The sequence below is a fragment of the Crotalus tigris genome, unplaced genomic scaffold (genome assembly GCF_016545835.1).
Source record: "Crotalus tigris isolate CLP2741 ecotype Arizona unplaced genomic scaffold, ASM1654583v1 scf7180000018970.2248101, whole genome shotgun sequence".
Lineage (NCBI taxonomy): Eukaryota > Metazoa > Chordata > Lepidosauria > Squamata > Viperidae > Crotalus > Crotalus tigris.
In genome coordinates this window covers 68,691-93,650 of record NW_024097302.1, presented here as the reverse complement: position 1 = coordinate 93,650, position 24,960 = coordinate 68,691, and the positions used below count along the sequence as shown (strand labels likewise).

Below are 24,960 nucleotides of genomic sequence, written 5' to 3'. Positions count from 1 at the left end.
GCCTTCAGCTAAATATGGTGGGATAAAGATAAAGGCCCCTGGTGAATTGGATTGTGGACTAATTCACTGAAGGTAGTCAAATCAGGGAAAATTGATTTAAAAAAATTCTTTTTGTTAAAATTAGCACTATGTTGCTTCTATAGGTATGAAAGGAATGTTTGATATTGTACAACTGATTGTCATACTGAATTTATGCCCATGACATAAAAAGATTAAAATATAGCATCCTCTTTTTACAGAGTATATTTGATAATTTATGATCCTTTTTTCTTTTTTTTATAAATACATGGCAACTGCTTAATCACTAGGTTCTGAACATTTGACAGGTAGTCCTTGACTTACAACAGTTCACTTAGTGACCATTCAAAGTTACAACAGCACTGAAAAAAGTGACTTATGACCATTTTTTACACTTATGACTGTTGTAGCATCCCCAGGTCACGTGATTATATTCGGATGCTTGGCAACTGATTCATATTTATGATGGTCGCAGTATCTCAGGGTCATGTGATCCCCCTTTGCAACCTTCTGACAAGCAAAGTCAATGGGGAAACCAGATTCACTTAACAACCATGTTACTAATTTAATAACTGCAGTGATTCACTTAATAAATGTGGTAAGAAAAGTCATAAAATGGGACAAATCTCATTTAACAAATTTCTCACTTAACAACATAAATTTTGGGCTCAATTGTGGTTGTAAGTTGAAGACTATCTGTACTTGAATCCAAATTAGCTGCAAAATTTGTGAGAGAAATTTTAGTCTGACAAAGCTTCCTCATATTACTTCCAAAAGAGCTTTCACTAATACTAAGTAGTTGGTAAAGTCCACTTTCCCTTCCCACTTGTATTTATTGATTCAATGATTATGGTTTATTTTAGAACGCTCTCAAGAGAAGGATTATTTTAGGAAGTTCTGCACTATGGTTTCTACATATGACTACAGAAACCTCTTGTTGACAGTGAAGACAGATTGTGCAAAATCCAGTCAGAACAGCATGGTGGCCTAGTAGAGAAGATACTAGCCTCCCACTCAGAAAGTTGAGAGTTCAATCCTAGGGAGTGGCAGATGTTTCTCTCCTAGGGTACAATGAAAAAATATCTGCTGCAAACTCTGTGTAGCATGAGGAAGGGTAGTAAACACTCAGCTCAATTCAGTTGCCCTAACTCTACCCCAAATGAAGATTTCCAGGGCCATAAAAAGGGAGTGTGTGTGTGTAAACATCCTGACAATTAGAACAATTAATCAGTGGAACAACCTGCCTCCAGAAGCTGTGAATGCTCCAACATTGGAAGTCTTTAAGAAGAGATTGGACAGCCATTTGTCTGAAATGGTATAGGGTTTCCTGCTTCAGCAGGGGGTTGGACTAGATAACCTCCAAGGTCCCTTCCAACTTTTTATTATTATTATTGTTATTATTGATCATCGCATAGTCAGCCAGATGTTCAGACTGGATTTGGCATTTTTGTCTACCTATCGAGTCCTTACCAAGGACCTGGGATAGACAGATGTGGATATTTGATGGTATTACAGATATCGTCACTACTACTACTACTACTACTACTACTACTACTACTACTACTACTACTACTACTATTATTATTATTGCCTTAAGGCAATAATAATTGAGATACAATTCAGTGCTTTAAATATCCACATTTTAAAAAATAGTTCTTGAAGACTACCCACATTTGAAATGTGTTCCTCGACATACTATACAAAGTCCGATATGGCCCACAAGCTGACAAAGTTGCATGCTCCAAGTTTATGGCTTAAGGCATGTTTAGTTATGCCTTAAAAATAATTGAAAGCCAATGAAGTTGTAATATTTGTCATGAAGGATATCCAAGCAAAAATAATGGATAGAATGTTTTCATATAGTGGTGGCTACAAATAGTGTTGAGCATGTTACAGTGATCCAAATAAAATATATGGACACATTCAAACTAGGCTTTTTTCTCTGAAGTTGGCAACTCCTGGCCAATTTTATTATAAGAGTCACCTATGTGGGAGTTGGGTGGCTGTATAAATCTGTGTAATAAATTAGCAAAAATAAATAAATAACTTAGCCCCAAGAAACAAAAATTGATAGAAACTTCACATTACATCTAGAAGCATCCCGAAAACATGTTGAACTTTACTGTACGCTTGATTTTTTCCATCATCCCATTTGAAAGCAACAAATGAGTAATAACCAGATGAGTTTTTGCCAATTCACTTTACCCAACCCAAGAATTCAATCTGATCTCACAGGAATAGAATAGATAGAGCACAGAAGAAATAAAATCTTCAGAACCTTTCTGGTGACCTATGAATCTATTTCCTAGCTTTAGTTGCCTTTCTTGACCAGTGAAAGAGAAACAGGAAATAAGAAAGGAAATGCCATTCCTATTCATCTTTAGGAAAAGTCAGATTTTAAATCTAAATTACTAGTAGAAGCATTTCCTTTTTCCTGTACTTAGAAATAGATGGCATAATTATATTGCCTTTGATACTCCTTCTTATTTAGCAGCAATGGGAGATGACATTTGGGCTTTATTTCCTGCTGAATATTATGGTTTAACAACTGCTTTTTGCCCTTCTTTTTAAAGGTGATTGTTCAGATTATTAATGTATTTTAATTACTATGTTGTAAATTGCCCCAGAGGCATTAATTAAGGGTAGCATGCGTATAAACACATTAAATTAAAAAAAGTGGTTACAGGGAAATAGCCTTCTACAAATAGAAAGAATCACCCCTTAAAGTCTGTCCTCATTAGCAGTCCTTAGCAGGGTTCAGTTTTTATGGTGACAGTAGAAAATGTTGCTGGCATAATAATGCATTGTCTTGACAATCTCTATCCTCCTTTGTGTTTGTTGGGCTTGCTGGGGTTTTGTGATTTAGAAAACAGTGGGATGAAGTTGTGTAAATCATAGTCTGACAAAGGTCACCCTCATAGGGATAGGGACAAAACTGTGGTTGCTAGGCTGTTCCCCTGATGCTGTAAATAACTAATAAAGGAAGATTCTGAGGTTTAATGTGTGCATGTACTACTGAGAGTATCAATTTAAACATGGGTCTGTTTGCATTATGTTTTAGCCTGAATAATTATTTTGGTTTGAAATTTTATGGATTGCATAATTGCTGAGTTACCATGATGAAAAAAAGCCAGTGAAATTACCCTGACTCCTACATTGCAGTAAACCACAATTTTGTTAGCAAAGATTTATTGAACAAGGTACTACTGGCTGAGTTCTCACATTCTTTCAATGCATTTTAGAAATCACCAAAACTGATTGCATGGTGATGTGGTGTGATGTGCGAACACAGTGCTGTATATAAATGCTCAGACATGTTCTGATAATCTATTATCTAGAAAATAGTAAATAGTCACCTTAGTTCTCTTTGGGTGAGGGAAGCATTTTGCATTAAAAAAGAGAAAATGTCATTCTTGACTAGGAGTTTCGTGTCATTGTGCATGCTTCCTTTAGTAGCTGGGAGATATTTTTGCACATATGTACAGCTGATGTATAGAAGTCTTTTGCTGCTACTGGTTGTGTAAGAACATATTACTTTATCTTAGAGGCTACATTAATTCAAGAAATTGATTTGAAAATGTTTCTCTTAGAGAAGAATCAAACTATACTTTTCCAGTTTTGTGGAGCCTTAAGAAATATATATTTTTATACTTTATACTCATAGAGTTGCTTTCTCGCTTGATCCCTGATCCTATCAGAAGTTTGATATAAGCATATGAAATTGCCAGCAGAGACATAAGAGAAAAGCCTATCAACTCAAACCACATAGTAGTTGTAATCTTTGTCAACTCTGAAAAGTTGTGATTCTTTTTTCCATCATGGAAATGCAATAATAAAGAAAAGCTCACTTATTTTATTTCTAGATGGCATACGAATAGAGGTAGAAGGCTTCTCTGAAAAAGAAGTTGGCAAATCTACATTTTTATCTACAAGTTTGAAAAGGACTGATCTACAGGAATTCCAATGAATGAATTTTACATACAGCAAGCTTTGAAATTCTTGAAGCTTTCTCAAAACCTCTTGGCAAATTTGACACAGAAATGATGTTTACTACTTTAAATGTTTTTATGATCCTTAAAATTTCAGTATGTACCAAAGCCTTCAAAAAGTTGCAACATCTTTGAAGCTGCAGGCTTTGGTGCTTAGTAATTTACAAAGATGGCCAACATTACTTCTGCTTATTTACAGTCCAAAATCATGACCTTTCTCTAGATCTCATCATAAAACTTCACTTGGAATGCTGTTAGATGATAGCAGAAAGTAGCAATGGTGGAAGGATAACAGACCAGAAAAATCACTGCAGCTGGGGCTATAGAAGAACAGGAAAGTCTCATTGTACATTGTACTTCATTGTACCAGACATTTTTAACAGAAAAAAGGATAATGGCAATTCCGCAATGAATTGTAGGGACACTTTGCTTTTCAGTCCTTCAGATTCACAACTCTTCCATAAGAATTAAGGATTAAATATTGAAACAGCTGCACAAGATTAGAAAGGTTAGAGTAATAATGGACAATTATTTGACAATTATTTTACTAACTTCACAACAAGCATGCAAGATCTTTTTAACCCAGAAAGTCTTCTCTCACTTGACAAAATATTTTAAATTATTTCATATTTGTCCACTGAAACCATTGCCCAATAATGGCAATGCAGGAAGAACCTCACATTTCTCAGCTCCTAGGATTTTTTCTTTACTGTTTTGGTACTTGAATCACTGAAATTGTTGGACCAAATTTTGAATAGGCCTATTTTATGCGTGGAGTCCAGTCTAGTACTTTAGATCAGACTAGAAAATTAGGGTAGATGTATAAAGCTCCAAATTTATGCAGGCTTGAGATTATATTTTACTAAGCAGAAACAAGGCTACAGAATAGAGCCCCATATTTGAGTGAGATAGTGTAGCTCAAGTCCTTAATAAGTTATAACAGCCAAGGCCTCCATTTAGGTTCTTTACCTTTACTTCAGGGGTGTCACTCGCAATGTCACATGACGTGTTGCAATGTATCACGACTTTTTTTTCCATTGCTGGCAATGGGGTGGGTGTGGTTTTGGCATGATGCATTGGACTCGTGGGCCGGCAGTTTTGACACCCCTGCTTTACCTTGTCAGCAGAGCTTAATTATGACACAATATGGCTTATTTGCTTCTGATTTAATGCTGTGAAAACTTATTCATTACATGTTAGAATTATATGAACCAGTCTATTATGGTTGGGTTATAATATTCATGTGGCTTTTTTCAATTTAATTGGTATGGTCATTTGACTAATTACTAACAATAAGCTAACATATCCACATGGCGAACATCCAAACTTCAACCAGATAGCAGCAAAAATGACAGAAGTTTTCAGCGTTTTCTGCCATCTGGATATCTGCCACTTAGACTTGGCAGCCCAAACTATGGCCAGTTAAAAGCTCATACTTTTGTTTTTAAAAAAAACCCTGTTTAATTTATGCATGAACCAGGACAACGTGCAAGTCATGTTCATTAGAATTATCAGTAAGTTGATAAAAAAAAAGGAGGAAGCAAAGTTCTGGATTGCTTCTCCCCCTCTAAATACGCTCCTGATGGCAAGCAGTATTTCATTTAATTATATAACAGTGGTTCTCAATCTGTGGGTCGAACGACCATTTCACGGGGGTCACCAAACAATGCAGTCTGCCATTTTCCCCCCCTTTTCCTTAGCTGTGCTACTCCCTTTTATTCTGTTGGCTTTTGAAAGCCAATAGAATAGACTCTCTTGAGTCTATAGGAATAGACTATAGAGTCTATAGAAAGCCAATAGGAATTGTCCAGCTGTCTCTGCCCTGCTGAGCCCGCCAAAAGTCCCATTCTGCAAACGGTGCTGCACCAATTGAGTCGTCCTCAACTTACGACCGGTTGAGTAGTCCTCAATTTACGACCAGTTGGGGGTCGCAGCATTAAAAAGGTTGAGAACCACTGTTATATAACAATCCCAACTACGTAATTTGGTTTACGCTCATCCAGGTGCTACCTTTTAAGTAGCTTGCGGAGTCCTCCCATTATTTGGTCAGATAGTATGTCATATATTTTGTTTATTGCTGTCTTTGCATTTCTGTTTGTCCCACTCACTGAAATAACTCAAAGGACTCCCAGCTCCCTAATTCCTCCTCCGCCCCTTTTGGAAATCATCCCCTTCTGTCTGTAGAACCGGGATGTCTGATTCCCAAACGCTGGGATAATTTCACGCGCCCTTAAAAGCCCTTCCCGGCTTCGTCAACTGCGCAGCAGACGGGAGGCTTGCGTCTTTGCATGCAAAGCAGACCAGCTCCTTTGGGGACGGGCGGAAAAACCTCCGGGGCTCGCGGACCTAAGCCGTCCGAGCTCCCGCGAGGCGGCGGCAGTAGCAGCGACAGGCTTTCATTACGCCCTCCTGTCGAGTTGAGAAGGTGGGGTTTGCCTTGGCGAGGGCGGGGCTCCGACTGAAGGCCGAGCACGGTACAGGGACCGGACAGGAGGGCAAGGAGCAGGTCGAGGGTGGAGCGAGCGCCTGGAGCGCGCGGGAGCAACCGGTCGGAAGTTTTGGCTGAGCCGAGGCTCGGAAGCTTTGCAAGTTCTTTTAAGCCTTCGCCTTTATTTTGGAGCGGTTTTGAAGAGGTGAGTTGGCTGGGTATAATTCGGGGAAGGATTAGACTTGACCCGGGGCTTCTGTATTGTGATATTTTGGCGGGAAGCTTGGGTTTCTCTAGTTGGGAGACAAGCTGAAAGATTCCCCTCCCCTTCCCCACAGAAAGTTTTCCCAGCAGTAGCTGCCGTTAAAGGGACCTTGAAGGGAGGGCTGAGTTGGTGGTTGTAAACACGGTGCTTCTTTCACCGCTGAGCCGCAAAAGTTCCTCATGTTGATGGGGGGATTGCTCCTACACCTCCTCTCCCAAAATAACCCGCCAGAGGATTACTATAGAGAATAATGTCAATACTACCGGTATAAGGCTGCTAACGGGAACAGTAGTATGCGAGCAGTTACAGAGGAATGTATAGTATAGGAATTACTCCAGTGCTCATATGAGGAGTGCGACTTCAGATTTTTCTTCTTAAAGGTACAGTCTGCTTAGTTCAAAGGCTTCAGAAAGATTACGCCACCGTCCTGGAAGGACAAAAGGAAAAAAAAAACAATCCTTCGTTTCAGATACTTATTCAATTCGTGGATCGTGCAAAGAAGGCTTCTCGCTGTCCACCTCTTGTGCTTCATTATGTGGCATAAACTCATCCAAACTATCAAAGAGTGCTGGAAAACTGGAACGATTGCAACTGTATTATGGCCTACAGTTATAATTAATGTAGATGCTGGAATTCTTGTTTATTGTCCTTAGTACTAACTGTATAATGCTATGCATGTTTTACACAAGTCCCATGGCGCTGAAGGGGGCTTATCCTCAAAACATGTCTGGGCTTTCTCAGCCTCAGGCTAAGCAGTGAGTAAACAGGCATACTTGAGCATGGAATTGTTAGAGCAAAATGAGGTTCTAAAACCCTGTTTAAGTATTGTGGAAGAAATGTCTAAAAGCACAATCTTGGTTTGCTGCTATTTTTTGCTTTAAAAGCTAAATGTTGTGTAATACAGTATACTAGTTTGTAAAATGTTCCTAGACTTTGTACAGTTCTGCTTATCAGATTGAGATTCTGCTGATGGGAGGCACAATTTAATAAACTTTGCTGCTGAAGTGCAATCTTATATATATTAGTTCAGAAGTGAATACCCTGGAGTTCATTGGTGCTTGCTTCAATGTAAATTTATGAAGGATTTGTTTCTGGGAAGGGAAGTGAAATTTGCAGCATGTAATGCCATTATTCTTTGTTGAAACAGTTTGGAAACAGGTTTGTCATACACTTGCTACTCCCTCAGGATCCCTTCTGTACATTTTGGGGTATGTTTTAAGGTATTTCCACCCTTTCTAAAAAGCACTGTTAGGCTTTGTACAAATTGTACCTATTTTCTTAATAACCCTGAAATATTTGCATGATTGTATCTGAAATATGGATTAATGGTGCTATTGAGTGAAATTAGGTTTGATGAAAGAAATGGCACCAGACTGCATAACTATTGCATACCCTACATGGTTTCAAACTTTAAAAAAATATTTTTCTAGAGAATTTATTTGTGATAGGAAATATAAAGTGTTCTTAATTTGCCTGTCTGCTGGAGAGCAGAATGTGACTTAACTTGTAGATCAACAGAAGTCCATCCAATACAAATGATTACCTTTCTTTTTGCTTTGCCTTCTGGAACCACCATGGCTTGTGTTAAATTATTCTTGGCTAGTATTCTTGTGCTGTAATAAAGTAGATCTTTTATTTAAAAAGCAGCCTCACTGTTTAACTGCATGTAGAATAAAAAACTGCTTCCTTTAAATGTCTCAGAAAAACTTCAATTAAAAGTTTTAATTTTTTTTCTGGCACAATATGACCAGTGAACCTTTTCATATCATCTTGATGGGAATAACTGTAAGAATACATTTGAGACTGCCTACTTATTTAAATGTTAAACTCTGCTTCCATAGATCCACTATTAGTGTACTTACCAGCTCTAAGCCAAAGTCTTTGAGTGTTCATCAAGCACTCTTTTTTATTTTATTTTATGGAATACAATTTTTCTCCTTTATTATTTAACCACAGTGATGGGAGTCTGTGGAAGATGGAAAACACAAACATTTTTTGATATTTCAATTTGAATGAGAAATATCAATACATCTGATAATAATCCTTCATAAATGGGGCCTGTGCAATTACTATTTAAAAGAAGAATCTAGAACTTAATCCAGGGGTGTCAAACTGCCGGCCTCTAGGCCGGCTTCATCATATACCGAAGCCATGCCAACCCCATTACCGACAATGGAAAAAGTTGCGATACATCGCAACACGTCACGTGATGTGATGAGTTTGACACCCGTGATTTAATCCATTCCTCTGTACTTCTGTGAGGTGTTTGAATGGTATCCATTACCTGTCTCAGCTTCAAGCTGCTACTGCTCAAATCCTCTCCCAACAGTACTAGACATGTTTTGAAAATGATAGACAGTTCCTTTTTATTAAAAAATAATACTGAGATGATGGACACTTTCTCTTCTACCTTTTTCCCATCAAGGGTGATTTATTAGATTGTGGCTACTGAATGATTTAAGTTTTTGTTTTTCCTTTTTTTGTTGTGCAATAGGAGATATTGCATTCCTGTGTTGATGTTGAATTGACCTCAGTTCTGGGTTATGGATGGACAAAATGAAGTAGACTTTTCCAATAACAACGTTACACCATTGTGGAAGAGAAGATCAGTTCATCGTGGGCATTTGCATACAAAGAATAAACCTAGACCAAAGTCCTATCAGAGTTCCACTGGGGTCCTCTTCACAGATTTTCCTGTGGAAGACAAAGATACACTCACTTTAATGCAACCTGATAAAACAATTAGTTCTCCGGACAACTCTATTCAGAGAACTCCCTTGCTTTTGACCTGTAAAAGTGTACCAAATGGAAAGGTTCAGTTTCCAGAACATAGAACCTTATCTTCTACACTTTCTGACCAGTCCCCACAAATCTTGAAAATGATTTCAAATAATTCTATAAATTTTACATCGAGTGGTTATTTAGATTCAGCAAACAGTAAATCAACTCGCACAAGGAAGGCTTCTAATCAAGCATCACTTAATTCTGAGATGGAACATACTGTTTTCAAATCAAGCCTTGGAGTGTCACCAACAGAAATTGTGCATTCGCCAAATAATAACACAACCATTGACTTAGCATTAAAACCGAGTCAACTTCCTAAAAACTTAGAAAATGAAGCTGTTTGCCTGCGTGCTTCCTCAGACATTGCACATTTGCCTCTGCAAAGAATACCATCAAATCGGAATGACCAATCAGATATGTCATCTGTGATTCTAAGCACAAATAGTCTTGCTGCATTAAAAGTGGGAAAACAGCAGATCATCCCTAAGAGTTTAGCTTCTGAAACAAGAGTAATTGGTAAAGCTAATTGTCAGAATTCAGAGCCAAACAGCAGGGTACTTAAGGTACGCAGCATGGTGGAGACTCTTGATGCACCTTTGGCAGCCAGTGAAGATGATGAAGCAGAAGGGGATGTGGAAAGCCCAGGGATGCTAAAGCGTAGCTTGAGGTCTACTTCATACCGACGAGCTGTTGTGAGTGGTATTGACTTTGATGGTATTGCCAATATTAAAATGAAAAGCAAAATGTCTCAGCCAGTGCTGAAGGCAGTCATAGAAGATAAAGAGAAATTCTCTAGTTTAGGAAGAATAAAGGTAAGTAAATAAATGAAATTATTAATAGTTTACAGTCATTGGTAGTTCAGATGGGCTTATTTTGAACATTTGGTGTTTTAGTTTTTATGCTGCAAGATCAGAATAGTATTTTAAACCATAGATTAATAGGGAAAAATGTGAGAAATCTTATAGGTTTAAGAATGACAAAGGAAATATTCTTTACCACAAATGAGTGATAACAGCCCTATCACTAAATGAGTCTTTGAAATTTTCCTGAACAGACCCTTTGCTGTTATATGTAATCTTATCCATTTAGAAAAACACCCTTAATAGTGCAATGTGTTACTTTTCTTAAAAGGTACATATTTTAAATCTTTACACAATACATCCACTTTTCATTATCTGTGATAATCCTTTATTTACTCTTTTAAGTGGGAAATTAATTCAAACTGCATGGCTTGAAACATCATAGTGAGTTCTTTATTTCAGCAAGTGCTCTTAATAGCTATCCAAAAATTTATCCCTGTGACATTCATGTGGGATGAGGTTTTGTGTCTGAAATGTTTCTCAACTCTAGCACAAGCTCTGGATACAAACTCAGTTTTCTACTTTGTGTTTTGAACTTGGTTAGTGTGGAGTACTATCCAGTACAGAAACAAACTGACTATTGAGAACGGTGACTTTCTGTGTTTTTAGGTACTCCGGGCTCTTGTTAGGACCAGAAGATTGTGCCTTAATCTTATCCCAGAAAAAGGCAGGGTCATGTATTGATTTGCTTGATCTTTCTCCAGACTTGCAACTTAAAATGTTTATAGCTATATATACGAGAATATTACCGTTCCATAAATTTGCATTCAGATGCTCAAGTTTATGATATTGGTTGACATGGTAAAAATGATTATTCCAGATTATGTCAATATATCCTGACTGAAGATTATATATTTTGATTTATCATATTTCCTGGTTGTAAATATATGTATAACTCTGGATGGAAATATTGTTTAAGCAACAATGTGTGTGTACAGTATTTGGAAGCATTTGGATTTGGGTTTTTCCCCCCCAGATAATTGTATTAAGGGGATAGATATCCTTCTAATCATTTTTTTCTGGCATCTTAATTCAGATCAGTCAAGTCATTCATGATCTATTGCTGAATCTCACTACACTGACAGGGTTTCTTGCTATCTGTTCAGGTAGAAACTTTTTCATAAAGTAAAGTTAAATTTCCCAGAATTTCAGAGTAAGACAATTTGTGCAAAGGCAACATTTGTAAAACTCAGTTACAGAGTTCAACACATATACAATGCATATTTGGCAGAGATGTATTACTGGATTTTTTGTATATAATTTTGCTAATCATGTCTTTACTAAAAGCAACATGCTTTTTTTATTTACAGTCCTGTCTTTTCTAGGCACCAAGGTATAGCTGTTCAACCAATATTTTTTAAAAAAATTCATAATCTAACCCCCACCTTGGACTTCAGAGATTTTTACACAGAAATGTATGCATTAAACTATTTTAAAAACAGAATTTGAAGATTTCTTTTTTTAAATTCCATTTTGGAATGTAGAGATCATCTGAGGAATGTTAGGATTTTTTTTTAGTATCCCTGAACACTGTGTGGTTGTTTAGTTTTAGCTTAATGTGTTGTGCAGCCCAGTCATTGTGTTTTGGAAGTTAATTATTATGTCTTAGCATGATGCATAAATCTAGTTACTTGTGATTTAACAAACAAATCATTGCTATTATATCCTGTTCTTTTCATTTCAACTCTTCTACCATGTTGAAGCTGAATAAGGTAAATTGTGATTAAGAGGTGTTTCTGTTAATCCAGCCTTCATTTGACCTTTGACCTGTTACTTCTGATCGTTTATATAACTCTGAGAGCATGGAGAATCTGCTAGGTGGAGATGGAATAGGAAAGTCTGTTTATGTCAGTCCTGTTATGTGTATCCAAATTTCAATCCAACTCCCCAGACTTATTACCAAGTAATACAAGATTTGAGCCACGAAGACATTATCTGTGATGGAATATATACAAAGTCTAAAAGAATGGTGTAGAATTAATTTTTAGTAACATATATTGAAACATGTTTTCTATAGAACTGGAGGGTTTTTTTTGAGGGGGCGTAATTAGGAAAAAAGGCTGCCTTTTCCTTTATACAGGAAATACTATTGAATTTAAAGACTAATAAAATCATTTACGGTATGCATTTCATTATACTTACACTTTCTTTATACTTCATTATATAGTGAACCATTTCCTACTTTAATAAAGAATTTTAAAAATTTCTTCAACAAAAATATTACTGATATACATGTTAAAAGTGTTATTTTCAATGGGTTTGGAAAATTTTGATTCCGAATCATAACATTACCAAAGTTGTAGACCTCCTGAAAGATTTTGGCTACTATCCTAACTTACTAATGATTAAATGTTATGGAAAACATTTAAAATTCATTTATTCTTATGAGCATTCCTAATTTCACTAGTTTCCCCTTCCCCTTCTCTATTTTCTTTTTGAAATATAGAAGAAAATGCTAAAAGGACAAGGGACATTTGATGGACAAGGTAAGAGCTGCTTGGGTATTCTGTACTAATTTTTAATGATATATTGTATAAAGAAGTGGAACAAGGTTAAGTTTTACTCTGCAAAGCAAAGTTTGGGTCAAAGATGTAGATTCTTCTGTTTATATTAACAGGATGAGGGAAAACAAAACCAAAGTTGTTACACCAAATATCAACAAGCATTTTGGTTGTAATATCCATAGTGTTCTTCCGCTAGTAGCATGGGTGGGAAAGCACTCTTAACCAGCTTTATGATGTCTTCAAGTAGAGTAAAATAGGATAAGGGGATTTCCTATTGCAAAGAATTCTGTCGTATAGTTAATGGGGGAGAGAGTAAGAAAATGCAATCTTGTTATAATGGTTATATAAACATTGGTTATGCCCTATTTGCATGGGCTCCCATCTGTCTCATTGGTATTATGAATTTCTTTGGTTATTGTTACTTCTTGTCCTAATTTGCATATTGTTATCACTTGTAGGCAACACTTTGGTTTGTTGGTCATTTGCATTTCAGATGTCTGTGGATTTTTTTAATTCATAATTTTCTTTTTTCTATATTGTCCAAGTTGTTTCATCAAGCAGTTTCCTTTAATGTCTTTGGCTTTGTTCATTCAATGCCTCATATTTCTTAATTTGAGACTGCTTCATTTTTTAGCCACAATATACATATACTGATTTATAATGGTCTATGTCTATGATCATAAGAAAGACTTGATTTGATCTACATATGCTGCTGGTTTAACATGCCTCAGGGCTCGGTCCTGTCCCCCCTCCTTTTTAACATCTACATGAAACCGCTGGGCGAGATCATTCGGCGACACGGGGTGAGGTATCATCAGTATGCGGATGATACCCAATTGTATATCTCCACCCCGTGTCCTTTCAGTGAAGCAGTCGATGTGATGTGCCGGTGCCTGGAAGATGTGAGGGTCTGGATGGGGGTGAACAGACTTAGACTCAACCCTGACAAGACCGAGTGGCTCTGGGTCTTGCCCCCCAAGGGTCATCCTGATGGTCCATCATTAGCCCTGGGGGGAGTAAATTTACCTCCCTCAGTGCAGGCATGCAACTTGGGTGTCCTCCTGGACTCACAGCTAAATTTGGAACATCTATTGGCTGTGGCCAGGGGGACCTTTGCCCAGGTTTGCCTGGTGCACCAGTTGCAGCCTTATTTAGACCGGGAGGCTCTACTCACGGTCACTCATGCCCTTGTCACCTCAAGACTGGATTACTGTAATGCGCTCTACATGGGGCTATCCTTGAAGAGTGTTCGGAGGCTGCAGTTGGTTCAGAATGCAGCCATGAGAGCAATTGTGGGTGCACCAAGGTACATCCACATGTCACCTATCCTCCATTAGCTGCACTGGCTTCCTGTGGGTCTCCGGACACAATTCAAGGTGTTGGTTATCACCTTTAAAGCCCTTCATGGCTTAGGACCAGGTTACTTACAGGACCGCATACTGCCACATAGTTCCCAGAGACCGGTGAGGTCCCACAGATTGGGCCTCCTTCAGGTCCCGTCGGCTGGCGGGCCCTCGGGGAAGGGCCTTTTCTGTGGTGGTTCCGACCTGGTGGAATCAACTTCCCCCCGAGATTCTAACTACTCCCACCTTGCCGGCCTTTAAGAAAGCCATTAAAACTCTCCTGTTCCGGCAGGCCTGGGTTTGATGTCCCCGGGGGGGCCGGGATACGACTGGACACGCTGTATGAATGCACTTATTTTATTGTTTTATTGTTATATTTATTGTTTTAATTTTGTACGCCGCCCTGAGTCCCTAGGGATTGGGCGGCATATAAATTTTATTAATAAAATAAATAAATAATAAAATAAATATTGCAATTTTTAATATTTTTTCACATTTTTAGTGGTATTCTCATCCTTTGTTATTACCAGTGCAACTTATATATCCCATATTTTAGAAATCTTAGGCTTTCAACCCAAGCTGTAAATTGAACAACAGTTGAAAAGTAACATGATAAATTGAAAGCAGGGTCAAGTCCAGTTATTCTCCCTCTACTCAAAGAGTATTAATAATAGGAAAGCAGACTTGATAGGATTGATCCCGTATGTGTGTATATGTGTGTATAACTTCTATATAATTCAATAAATATAAGATTCACATATAAGAAGAATTGAAACATAGTTCAGCCTACTTTCAGAAAGTCATTTTATTGTTAACTTATGTCTCTTAACTGATTGTGTATTTTTGTATTGCATTAATTTGTTATTCATGTGGAATGTAAATAACTTACATTTAACTGAAATAGGGCTATCTGGGATTTCTGATTGAAACTTCAGATACTTAGATCAAGCCTGTTTTATTTATAATAACGATGTGTGGTACTGTAGCTTTACAACATGTTCGTATATTATCAATTTCTTGAATCTTATTAGGGTAATATGTATTCAGTGTTTAAAAAGTAAAGGAAATCAAAACATCAGATTATATAATTTATGCAACATGATAAAGTATAGAATGATTTGATTGACATTTTAATAGGCCTGAGAAAAAAGCCCAGTATTTAGTACTAAATCTAAGATGTTGCTATATACTCTTTAGCTCTGCATTTGTAGTCATAATTACAAGAAACTAATTGATTCTGTTTAAAGTTTCAAATGATTTTACACCTCCCTTACAAGATAAATCAGCCAACCTTCACAGAGGAACCCTTCGTATTCAATCATCTACAGAAGGGGGAGAATAAAATAGGTTTTTTGTTTTTCCTTCATGAATTTGACTGACCTGATGTTCCTGTAATTTATAATATGCTTTCCCAGTATCTGTTCTGAACAAAACTAGCTGTCTAAGAAAAAATTATTATAATTATATAGTCTAGAAGCATCTCAAATCAATTTTGTTTTTTGTTATTAACAGAAAATGCAGTGTTATATCAGAATTATAAAGAAAAAGCTTTGGATATAGATTCTGATGAAGAAGTAGAATCAAAAGAACACAAGTTAGATGAAAAAATAGTCATTCAATACAAACCTCTAAGATCGACATGGAGTCAACTGTCTGCAGTAAGTGTCATAATATTACTAAGTACCTCAAAGTTCAAATTGGAAACTGGTGATGTTTATAAGCAAAGTTTTTTTACAGCCTTATTTTACTCTCAACTACTTCCCAAAGCAAAATGTTTATGAACATGCAGATACTATTCAGTAGTTGTAATTGGCAAAGAGAGGTGGCTGTTACATCTGCATTTTTCCTTTGATTCGTGTTTTTTATAGCAACAGACTAACTGGATGAAGACTTCAGGAAACATTATAAACCAACTATTATTTTATGGAAATAATAGGTCAGGATGATTCCTTCCTTCTTACCACTTAGGAAACCAGTAAAATGGAGAGATGTACAGGTGGTTACAATTTAATTTGAAATGTTGAAATTTGAAATTTTAACGGTGCTGGATAAATGGACTTAATAACCCACGGGTGCTTTTTTCAAAGGGCAACTGGCTATGTTTTTTCTTTGAGGAAGAAGAGGTTTCACTTCTCATCCAAGAAGCCTCATCAGTTCTGACTGAATGGTGGGGGTCATCTGGTTGTTAATTTAGCACTTGGGGTTAATATAGCACTTGGGGATTCATCTGTGCCTTCAGGATCACCTGAATCAGAATGCAAATGGTTGTGGACTGCATTGTAGCCAGGAAGTAGGTGGTGTCGTATTCCTCTCCCTCGGTTGAGGGAGGCCTCTTCAGTTCTAACATAGATGGCCTTTTTAACTCCTCTTTCAAACCAATGATTCGATCCAGAATATGGACTTAATAACAGTTGCCAGAAGTTGAAGCTATTGTAGCACCCCTGTGGCCAGGTTATGAAAATTTGGATACTTGGCAGTCTGTTCAGCTTCTCCGACCTACCAATCTCCCCCAAATCTCAATCACCCAGTCAGCCCAGCAACATGTGCAATGCTGCCACAGCCCAAAAGACGCCCTACTCCCTGGCCCATGATGCCCAAGAGGCCTTGGTCAATTGGAGGGCCCACCAGTGCATGCAAAGCACCCCATTTCACTCTTTTTCTGCAACTGCAAGTGGACCCCACTCTCTTAATCATTCAGAAGCTTTCTAACCTTCTGAATAATTGTGAGAATGATGCCCACTCTTGCAGAATTTCAAAAGCCTCGTCCCATGTAGCCCTTCTAAAGCACTGTGAGAGCAGGCATTATTCTCATGATTGTTTGAATAGGTGGGGGAAGCAGGCCTGGACCTCCCAGGAAGTGGCAGCTTTGTGTTGTACTTCAGCACCCTGCCAACTAACATAGTCTGTGCCCAGCCTTCAGTGCCTCCCACGATGCCTTTTTACCGGGGACTCTTTCCACTTAATGGCCTACACAATGGCTTAGCAACAGCAACTAGCAGAGCCAGTTGCAATCATTGAACAAAGAGGTTGTATGTCATCTTGCTTAATATCTGCTTTGCTTAGTGACTGATTTCTATATGTGCTTAATATCTGCTTTGCTTAGTGACTGATTTCTATATGTCCAGCCTTCCATACATTCAGCTGACACCTTTTTTAGGGACATTTATTAATAATAATAACAATAATAAAGTTGGAAGGGACCTTGATCTATTCCTCCAAATTCTAAACTATTAAAAATTTTCAAAGAGTTCAAATATGAACTTAGTCAAAAGATTCACTATGAATGAATATTTCTTAAATCTTTCTGAAGCAATATGATTGAATTGGATTTCAGCTACATCAGGTACACAATATAATTTAACAGCATAGTTTAAGGGCAAGCAAAAACCCTTTATTTTATCAACTGCTCTAAAAGGTTGTTTTCGTTAACTACTCAAAGTTTGACCTATTGCAGTCAGAACAACCAACTGAATTGTGCTGTTAATTTCCTACTGTGGTCTCTGCTGGATTAGAAGAGAAGATGGACTGATCCAGCTGAAATGGCTCATTGCAGGGAGCTTAAATTATAGTGCGAACATCCAAATTTGGCCATTATCTTAGCAGTCTGATTATTGCTTTAATGTAATTGCTTCCCATTCCACAGCGGTCATGTAGAGCTGTTGCAAAAAATAATCATGCCACTAGTCCCTTGCCCACTTGATATCAATAGCCTCAGGATTATCAGAGCAATATGAATGGATAATGCATAAGCAGATAATGAAAATCAGTTCTGTGATCTAATTACCTTCCTGCAGTTTCACAGATAAAGAAATAATTTTGATATCCATATAGTTCCATATAGACCTTATGATTTGGATCCAAAGAACTGAAAATGGGATTCTACTACGCAGTGCTTTTTTTATAGAAACAAAAGGTACCGAACTCACACATGTCATACAATCCGCCTTGCCTACCCTGCAAGGTTCCATCCAAAAAAGGTGCCAGAACTCCATTCTGGGCATTCTATGACAAAATTGATTTATAATCAATCTTTTGCTGTAATTTGCTATAATTCTCATGAAAACATTGTGTGGGTAAATGTAAAGGAGTCCCTGCAGGTTTTATTCCACTAGTTGTAGCCAATAAGCGTTGGTATATATATCACAACTAAAACATAATGCAGTTTGTTTGGTTTGGGTTTAATAGCCATTAGAGGTTGTAAATCATGCTTTATGACTAAAAGTAATGTATAAATCGAGCCATTATACCGGAATTAAAACAATTTCTGATTAACTATTGGGGGAAGAGGATTAAGATGTTGAATAGGAGTTGCATCTGGAAATCTCTTTTTTATGGAACAGAAATTATTTCATTTAAGCAAGCAAGCAAGCATGTTACATACCCACTTATATGTGTATGTGTAATATGTATAGGAAATATGTGGGTGATTTTGGTCCTATGTGTGTGGGTTATTTTTTGTTGTTGTTCTTTCCAATGCTCTGGTTTTATGTAAGGTCTTTTTTTTTTTAGTTTGCTTATCTCTTCTTAATTGACTGAAAGAAGCTGGATAGAACACAAAGTCTTTTGAAAATAGTTCCGAAGCTATTAGAAATAAGATATTATTCAGCTCTTTTTAAAGCTGTCTTTGTTTAAAGAAGTAAAAGCTGCAGAGTCTCATTCACAATATGCAATACCAGGGCAATAATATGCATGTGAAAGTAGCTTGAATTGTGAGCATATCAGGAAATAAAGTGAAAATACATTTGGCAATAGTATATCTTAAGTTATATAATCAAGTTTTTTAAGTTATCTGCAACATCGTAAAAGCTGCATCTTTTGCCAAGTTACATAAAATACAGTAAAGTAGTTATAAAGTCGAATGCTAACAGGAAATATCAAGTATACCCTGTGAAGCTAGTTAAAATGTGTGGTAGATTCAGTGAATTATTGCCTTTCAGGTAATTTTGATTAATTGAGACTTAGGCAGCTGAATGTAGAAGCATAGAGAGACCAAGAAAGGTGTTTAGAGATACCATACCAATATTCCTTTCTCAGTGATTGCTCCTTGGCCTTCATGAACAGTGACAATCATAGGTACAGAAGTGTTATTCTAAGGGAATAATTAAACTTTCCTCTCATAAATCACCAGAAGAATGGCCTTTCTCATTACCTAGGTATCTATAAATGACCTATTTGCTGGATTTTGAAAATTTTGCTCTTAAAAAGAAAACAGAATATGTGGGGATGGGAACCTGAATTGCTTTTTCTACAGGCAAATTTGACATTCTTGGGCTATAGGAATGTGAGGAACTTGACCAGCATGATTGAATCTGTCTAACAAGGACAAAAATGATTAATTTTAATTCTAATCTTTTATTGCAGTAATAGAGAGTTTTGTTTGTATTAAAATTAGTAGAGGCATGCTTTAATTAATCTTTCTAACCTCACAATAAAGTAATGCCTTTTTCCATGTTAAGCATTAGACCATATAAATAAAATAGGTTTAAAATAAAATAGGCTTCCTAAGTGTATATGAAACAAAGGATTAGTAAATGTAATTTAGATTTGTCCATTTCCCACTAGCTTTTTACCTTTCCTCCATCATTGTTCTGAAATTTCAACAGGCCTTTATTTGACCAGGTTGGATCCATTGTTCTCTGCCATTTTGCTCAGGTGCTATAAAAAGACACATTTACACCATCAGTATATATGTCCCTGAGCCATATGCTTCTTTTCTGGTCTCCTTCTGCAGAATTCCAGTTGACTTGTCTACTTGATCTCCTGATGAAATTCATTGGTAAAGAGTATGCTACTTCTTTTGTCCAGCCAGAATGCAAATATATCTTTCTAGATTGCATATATATATATATATATATATATATATATATATATATATATATATATATATATATATATATATATATATATATATATATATATATATATATATATTGTTTTCTGAGGTTTTCGCGGGTATTTGTATGTAGGTCTTTGGTTGTTCGGGTTTTCTCCCACGTAAAATTGGAAGTGTCTTGGCAACGTTTCGACGAAGTCACATTCGTCATCTTCAGGCTGGTGTTTTTAGCTTCTTGCTTTGAGCAGCAATGTGTGGTTTTAGCTGTTTCTTCCTTTTAACTGCCAGTGAGGGTATGAACTGATTGGGTGGGAGCTTGGCTGTGTTCTGATTGGGTGGAGGTGTGTTCTGAATGGTTAGGGGCTTGGCTGTGCTCTGATTGGCTGGGGGAGTGTTCTGTTTGGTTGTGCTCAGGTTAGTCTGAGTTGCAGAGGGGTTTAAGATTTTGGGGTTAGGGAGTCGTTTGTCAATAAGGGCAGGTTTCCAAATGGCTGGTAGGCGGGAGGTATCATCTCGCTTGTTCATGCTGTGTGGGCGTTTTTCTATCTCGATGGCTTCTCTGATTATTCTGTTATTAAAATGTTCACTTTTGGCAATGGTTCTGGTATTTTTAAAGTCAATTTCATGTCCTGTGGCTTTAAGGTGTTGGACCAGGGAAGATGTTGGTTCCTCTTTTTTGACTGAGTTCTTATGTTCTTCAATGCGTGCACTTATTCTTCTGTTGGTTTGTCCGATGTATGTGGTGGGACAAGTGGTGCATGGGATTTCGTATACTCCTTGATTTTCTAATTCAATTTTATCTTTGGGGTTTCTAAGGATGGTGGATATTTTTCTGTTTGTGCAGAATGCTGTTTTGATGTTGTGTTTATGGAGGATCTTACTGATTCTGTCTGTGTGCCTTTTATGTATGGGAGGAGGGCTTTGCCGTTTTCTTGTTCTTTGTCTTGGATTTTAGTGGGGGTTTCTTTTTGGATTAGGTTTGTAATCTTATTTCTATGGAATCCATTGGATGTTAGTACATTGGTGAGGGTGTGTAGTTCGGGTTTTAGGTGTTGTTCGTCAGCTAAGCGTTTTGTTCTGGAGATGAGTGTCTTGGCCACCTTTCCTTGTGATTTGAAACTGTATTTTTTCTTTAATTTTTATTTTTAACTTTTTTATGTTAAAGAAATATAGAGAGACACATATGATACACATACATACTTACATTTTATTTGAATTTGACTTCTGGCCTTACAAACAATTCAATTACATAAATTGGAACTAATTAAATAAAATGCAAAAAGAAGGAATAGAAGACAAACATAGGTTGTATCAGGGGTGTCACACCCACCCCATTGCCGGCAATGGCAAAAAAGTCACAATACGTCGCAACATATCACGTGACGTTGCAAGTTTGATATCTCTGCTTTATATTATTTTCATTACCTTTTTGTTACATGAAAAATCATGTGTGCTTATTTTTATTCAAAAATTTAAAAATGTGTAGCATCTGTTCACAGCCTGCCCAGGCCCTAATCTTACAACTACACATTCATGAATATTTGCAGGGTTTTTGTCTCCGTTCCTATCACATGCCCACTACTAATCTGCCCATCTTCACAGACTGATTCATCAGCCTACATACATCACTCAGTAATCCCAGGCTGTTAGAATTTTAGCATAAGAAATACCCTTTTTAAGCACAACCCTTCAAATTTCACATCCTTGGTCCACCCTTGAAATTTCTGAAGTGTCATATAATTTGAGAACTCTTGCTTCACTAGAATTAATTCAATACTTTAGTGTACCAGGGAATTGAGAACATACTTTTAACAGTAATACCCTACCCAGGGCAATTTTTTACATCTGGGAGCCATAACAAAATCTTTCTAGAGTGCCTTTGGTTAGCCAGAGCTTCAGTATTCTGTAACATCTGTAAAGGGAACTGACAGCACAGAAGTTACCTATGGTTGAGATATTGACAAATCATTTAGGTATCATAAATTGTCAATTGCTATTATAGAAACTATGAGTTAGGGTAAAAAATGGACTATATATATATATTAAAAAGTATGAGTTATAAAAATATATTAATTAAGCATTCATTTCAGGTGAAGAGGAATGGCTTATCTCAGACCATCAGCCAAGAAGAAAGAAAAAGGCAAGAGGTATCTGAAGTGTTATAACCATTAATTCAGTTATTCATATATGCCTTTCTAGTACTTTGTTTTAGAAAGATAGCCTCAATAAATTCTGGTTCTCTTTTCAACCTTTTTTCTTTGAATTAAATTACATTACCATTCCTTTTATGCATGCTTTCTGGAATTGTATTGCCCCTAGAGGGAAGGGGAATACTTGCTGGTAGAAAAGGGTTGTATAAAATATAAATTCAAAAATAATATGTGGTTTTGGTGGTATATTTAATGATGGAAAGAAGATTCTTAGCCCATGTAAAGTATTAAAGTATGTAGAAATAGCCAGGGTAATATTTGTGTCTTTTCTCATAACCAATTCTGTTTCTGCAGTTTTGACATATTTCTGATAATCTTTCACACTGTATAGATTTGGGATTGCAGAGATAAAAGGGGTTAATAGTAAAGTTTATTTAAGTCATTGACTTGGAAGTAGAAAAATTAAACTTGAGAACAAAATCAAAATTTAAAATTGCCAAATCATTAAAAGGGAAGAGAAAAATTATTTTGCTTATATGATGTAAATTGATTAATTTAGGCTGTACAACTTTTTGCCTTTAAACCTCAAATCCAGTCAGTTATTATTATTAAGTTAGACCTCCAACAGCAATAGAGTTAGTAACCTGCATAGCATTAAATATTTGGTGAATATTCTGCTTGAAGTTACTTACTCTTGTTGCTACAGTGCAAAACCTGGGTGTACAGTAACATAGGTCTGACAGAAGCATTAATCTTTTCTACCTGGTAAATGTTTCATGAGAGACATGATCAGATACATTTATATAAAAATAGCATTATAATTAAGCGTGGTCCATATCCTATAGTGCATGAGATTCCAAAAGCAAAAATCTGTTAAGATAGCTCTGATTCTGGTTCTATTCGTTTACCACATCTATGTATATTGAACATCTTAGTAATATTTATATAATAATAAAAGATTTTTAAAATATCTGTTGTTAATTATAGCAGAAGGTAGTATGTCAAGGTTGGCTAGAGAAAGAGCTCTGTGATATGTGGCATTTGTTAGATTGACATGTAGCCAGTTGGACTAGAGGTACATGGAAATGTGGAAATAACTTCCTCCCCTTTTTGTGACTTCTACTCCTGAACTTGCATTGGGTCTCTAATCTTTCTATCACATTAGTATGAGGAGTGATCCTAAAATTTGTTGTTTTCTCCTCCTCAGCCCTCTAGAGGCTTCTGCTGCCCTCTTGATGAGTTTGGAAAACTTTCCTCCAGCTCCTTTTGGTTTGGACTGCACTCAAGAGAACTGTTCCTCAGAATAGTCCTGACAATTCAATGAGGGATCATAAGGAAGGACCTAAAGAGCATTCTGTGTGTAAGTCAAGTCAGATTTTTAAGCTGCATAAAGTCAGGATAGGGAACATCCAAAGGAGGGAATATCAACATGCTAAATTGAACTTTGCTGTGAATGAACTGGGAAAGAAGCAACTTATTTTTGAAATGATAGGAACTTGCCAGCTATTAGGGGAAAAGTTGAAGGCGGGTGCAGTTCTCTTCAGCTGCGGTCCAAATCAGAGGAGCTCAAGGCTGGATAATGACTCAAACTAAAGAAGAAAAAAGGAAAAAAGGCTGTTGGATTGGATTGGCTACAACTTTATAGATCAGGCATGTCAAACTGCCGGCCCGCAGGCTGGATGTATCACTCCAAAACTGCGCCTACCCCATTGCTTGCAATGGGGAAAAAGCCATGATACGTCGTGTGACGTTGCAAGTTTGACATGTTTGTTATAAACTATAAAGTAGGATTAAAGCGATTAGGGAAATAATCTTGAAAAGCTTTTTACTGAGTGATGATGGTTACAACACATTTTATGACTTAGCTTAGGTGTGAACCCCATCATAGTTTATGAGCTTTTGGCTTAGGTGTTAGATCACTTGGGTTTTTTAATGCTTATTAAAATAGACCTTAGGCTTAATACTACATGGTAAAGCAGACATACATGATGGTAAGAAATACAGGTGTTATCTTTAAATGAATCAAAGAAAGAAATGCACAACAGAGTGCTGAGGAGTCTATCACTCTAATATAAACTGTACCTAACCTAGACTGCTTTAATAAATACAAGTGTTATATATACAAGTAAATACAGTATACATTTTGGTGCCGTTTCCCTTGCCTTACTGATTAGTTTAAGGTTTGTACATTTTATTTTTAAATGTACTTTATGTATTGAAAAGGATAAAAAGTAAAAGAGATTGAGTGAGGTTCTAGAAAGTACATAATGATTTATCCTGGATGCTATTGTTGCAATGTATTCAATCTGTGTGATAATGCAAGCCAAGGAAAAATAATCTGGCCTAAGATAGGTCTTAAAAATGTATCTGCTATCTACAAGCCCTTCTAATCTTAAATGTAATTACTACAGTGGATCTAAGCACCAGCTTTTAAAAACATGCCTTCTGTTTTAAAGGCCTTTTAATTTTAAATTAAAGTACTTCCTCATTGCCATATCCAAAGCTTCAGTGCACATTTCAACTCTAAAGAGTTCTGACAACTGTTCATCAGCTATCAGACTTTAAACATCTGTGTGCATTGCTGTTATGCAGATGAACTGAAACTACATTTCTGAGTGTCATTCATGAGGACTGTCATTTGTCTTCAGTAAGAAATAAGAATCAGAAAATACATTATCATTCTTCACCTCCAATTAGCATCACTAGGTTATACATGAACTCAAACACTCCCTGTTCTGTTTTTTTGAAACTTAATTGTTTGGAAGTTTTCTGAAATCCTTTGAAAA

General features: G+C 36.7%; 1 protein-coding gene across 3 annotated transcripts in view; it reads left to right on the top strand.

The window, feature by feature from the left end:
• Positions 1-6,280: 6,280 nt before the first annotated feature.
• Positions 6,281-24,960, top strand: part of ARHGEF26 (Rho guanine nucleotide exchange factor 26) — a 44,105-nt gene continuing 25,425 nt past the window's right edge. The window contains exons 1-5 of one of the 3 annotated variants that reach the window (XM_039357957.1): positions 6,281-6,640; positions 9,195-10,296; positions 12,791-12,830; positions 15,704-15,849; positions 22,115-22,171. In XM_039357957.1, the coding sequence (XP_039213891.1) occupies positions 9,244-10,296; positions 12,791-12,830; positions 15,704-15,849; positions 22,115-22,171 (1,296 nt within the window). In that variant the 5' untranslated portion in view covers positions 6,281-6,640; positions 9,195-9,243. Of the gene's footprint in view, positions 6,641-9,194; positions 10,297-12,790; positions 12,831-15,703; positions 15,850-22,114; positions 22,172-24,960 lie in introns of those variants that run through there. The other 2 variants (XM_039357955.1, XM_039357956.1) reach the window with 2 other exon arrangements.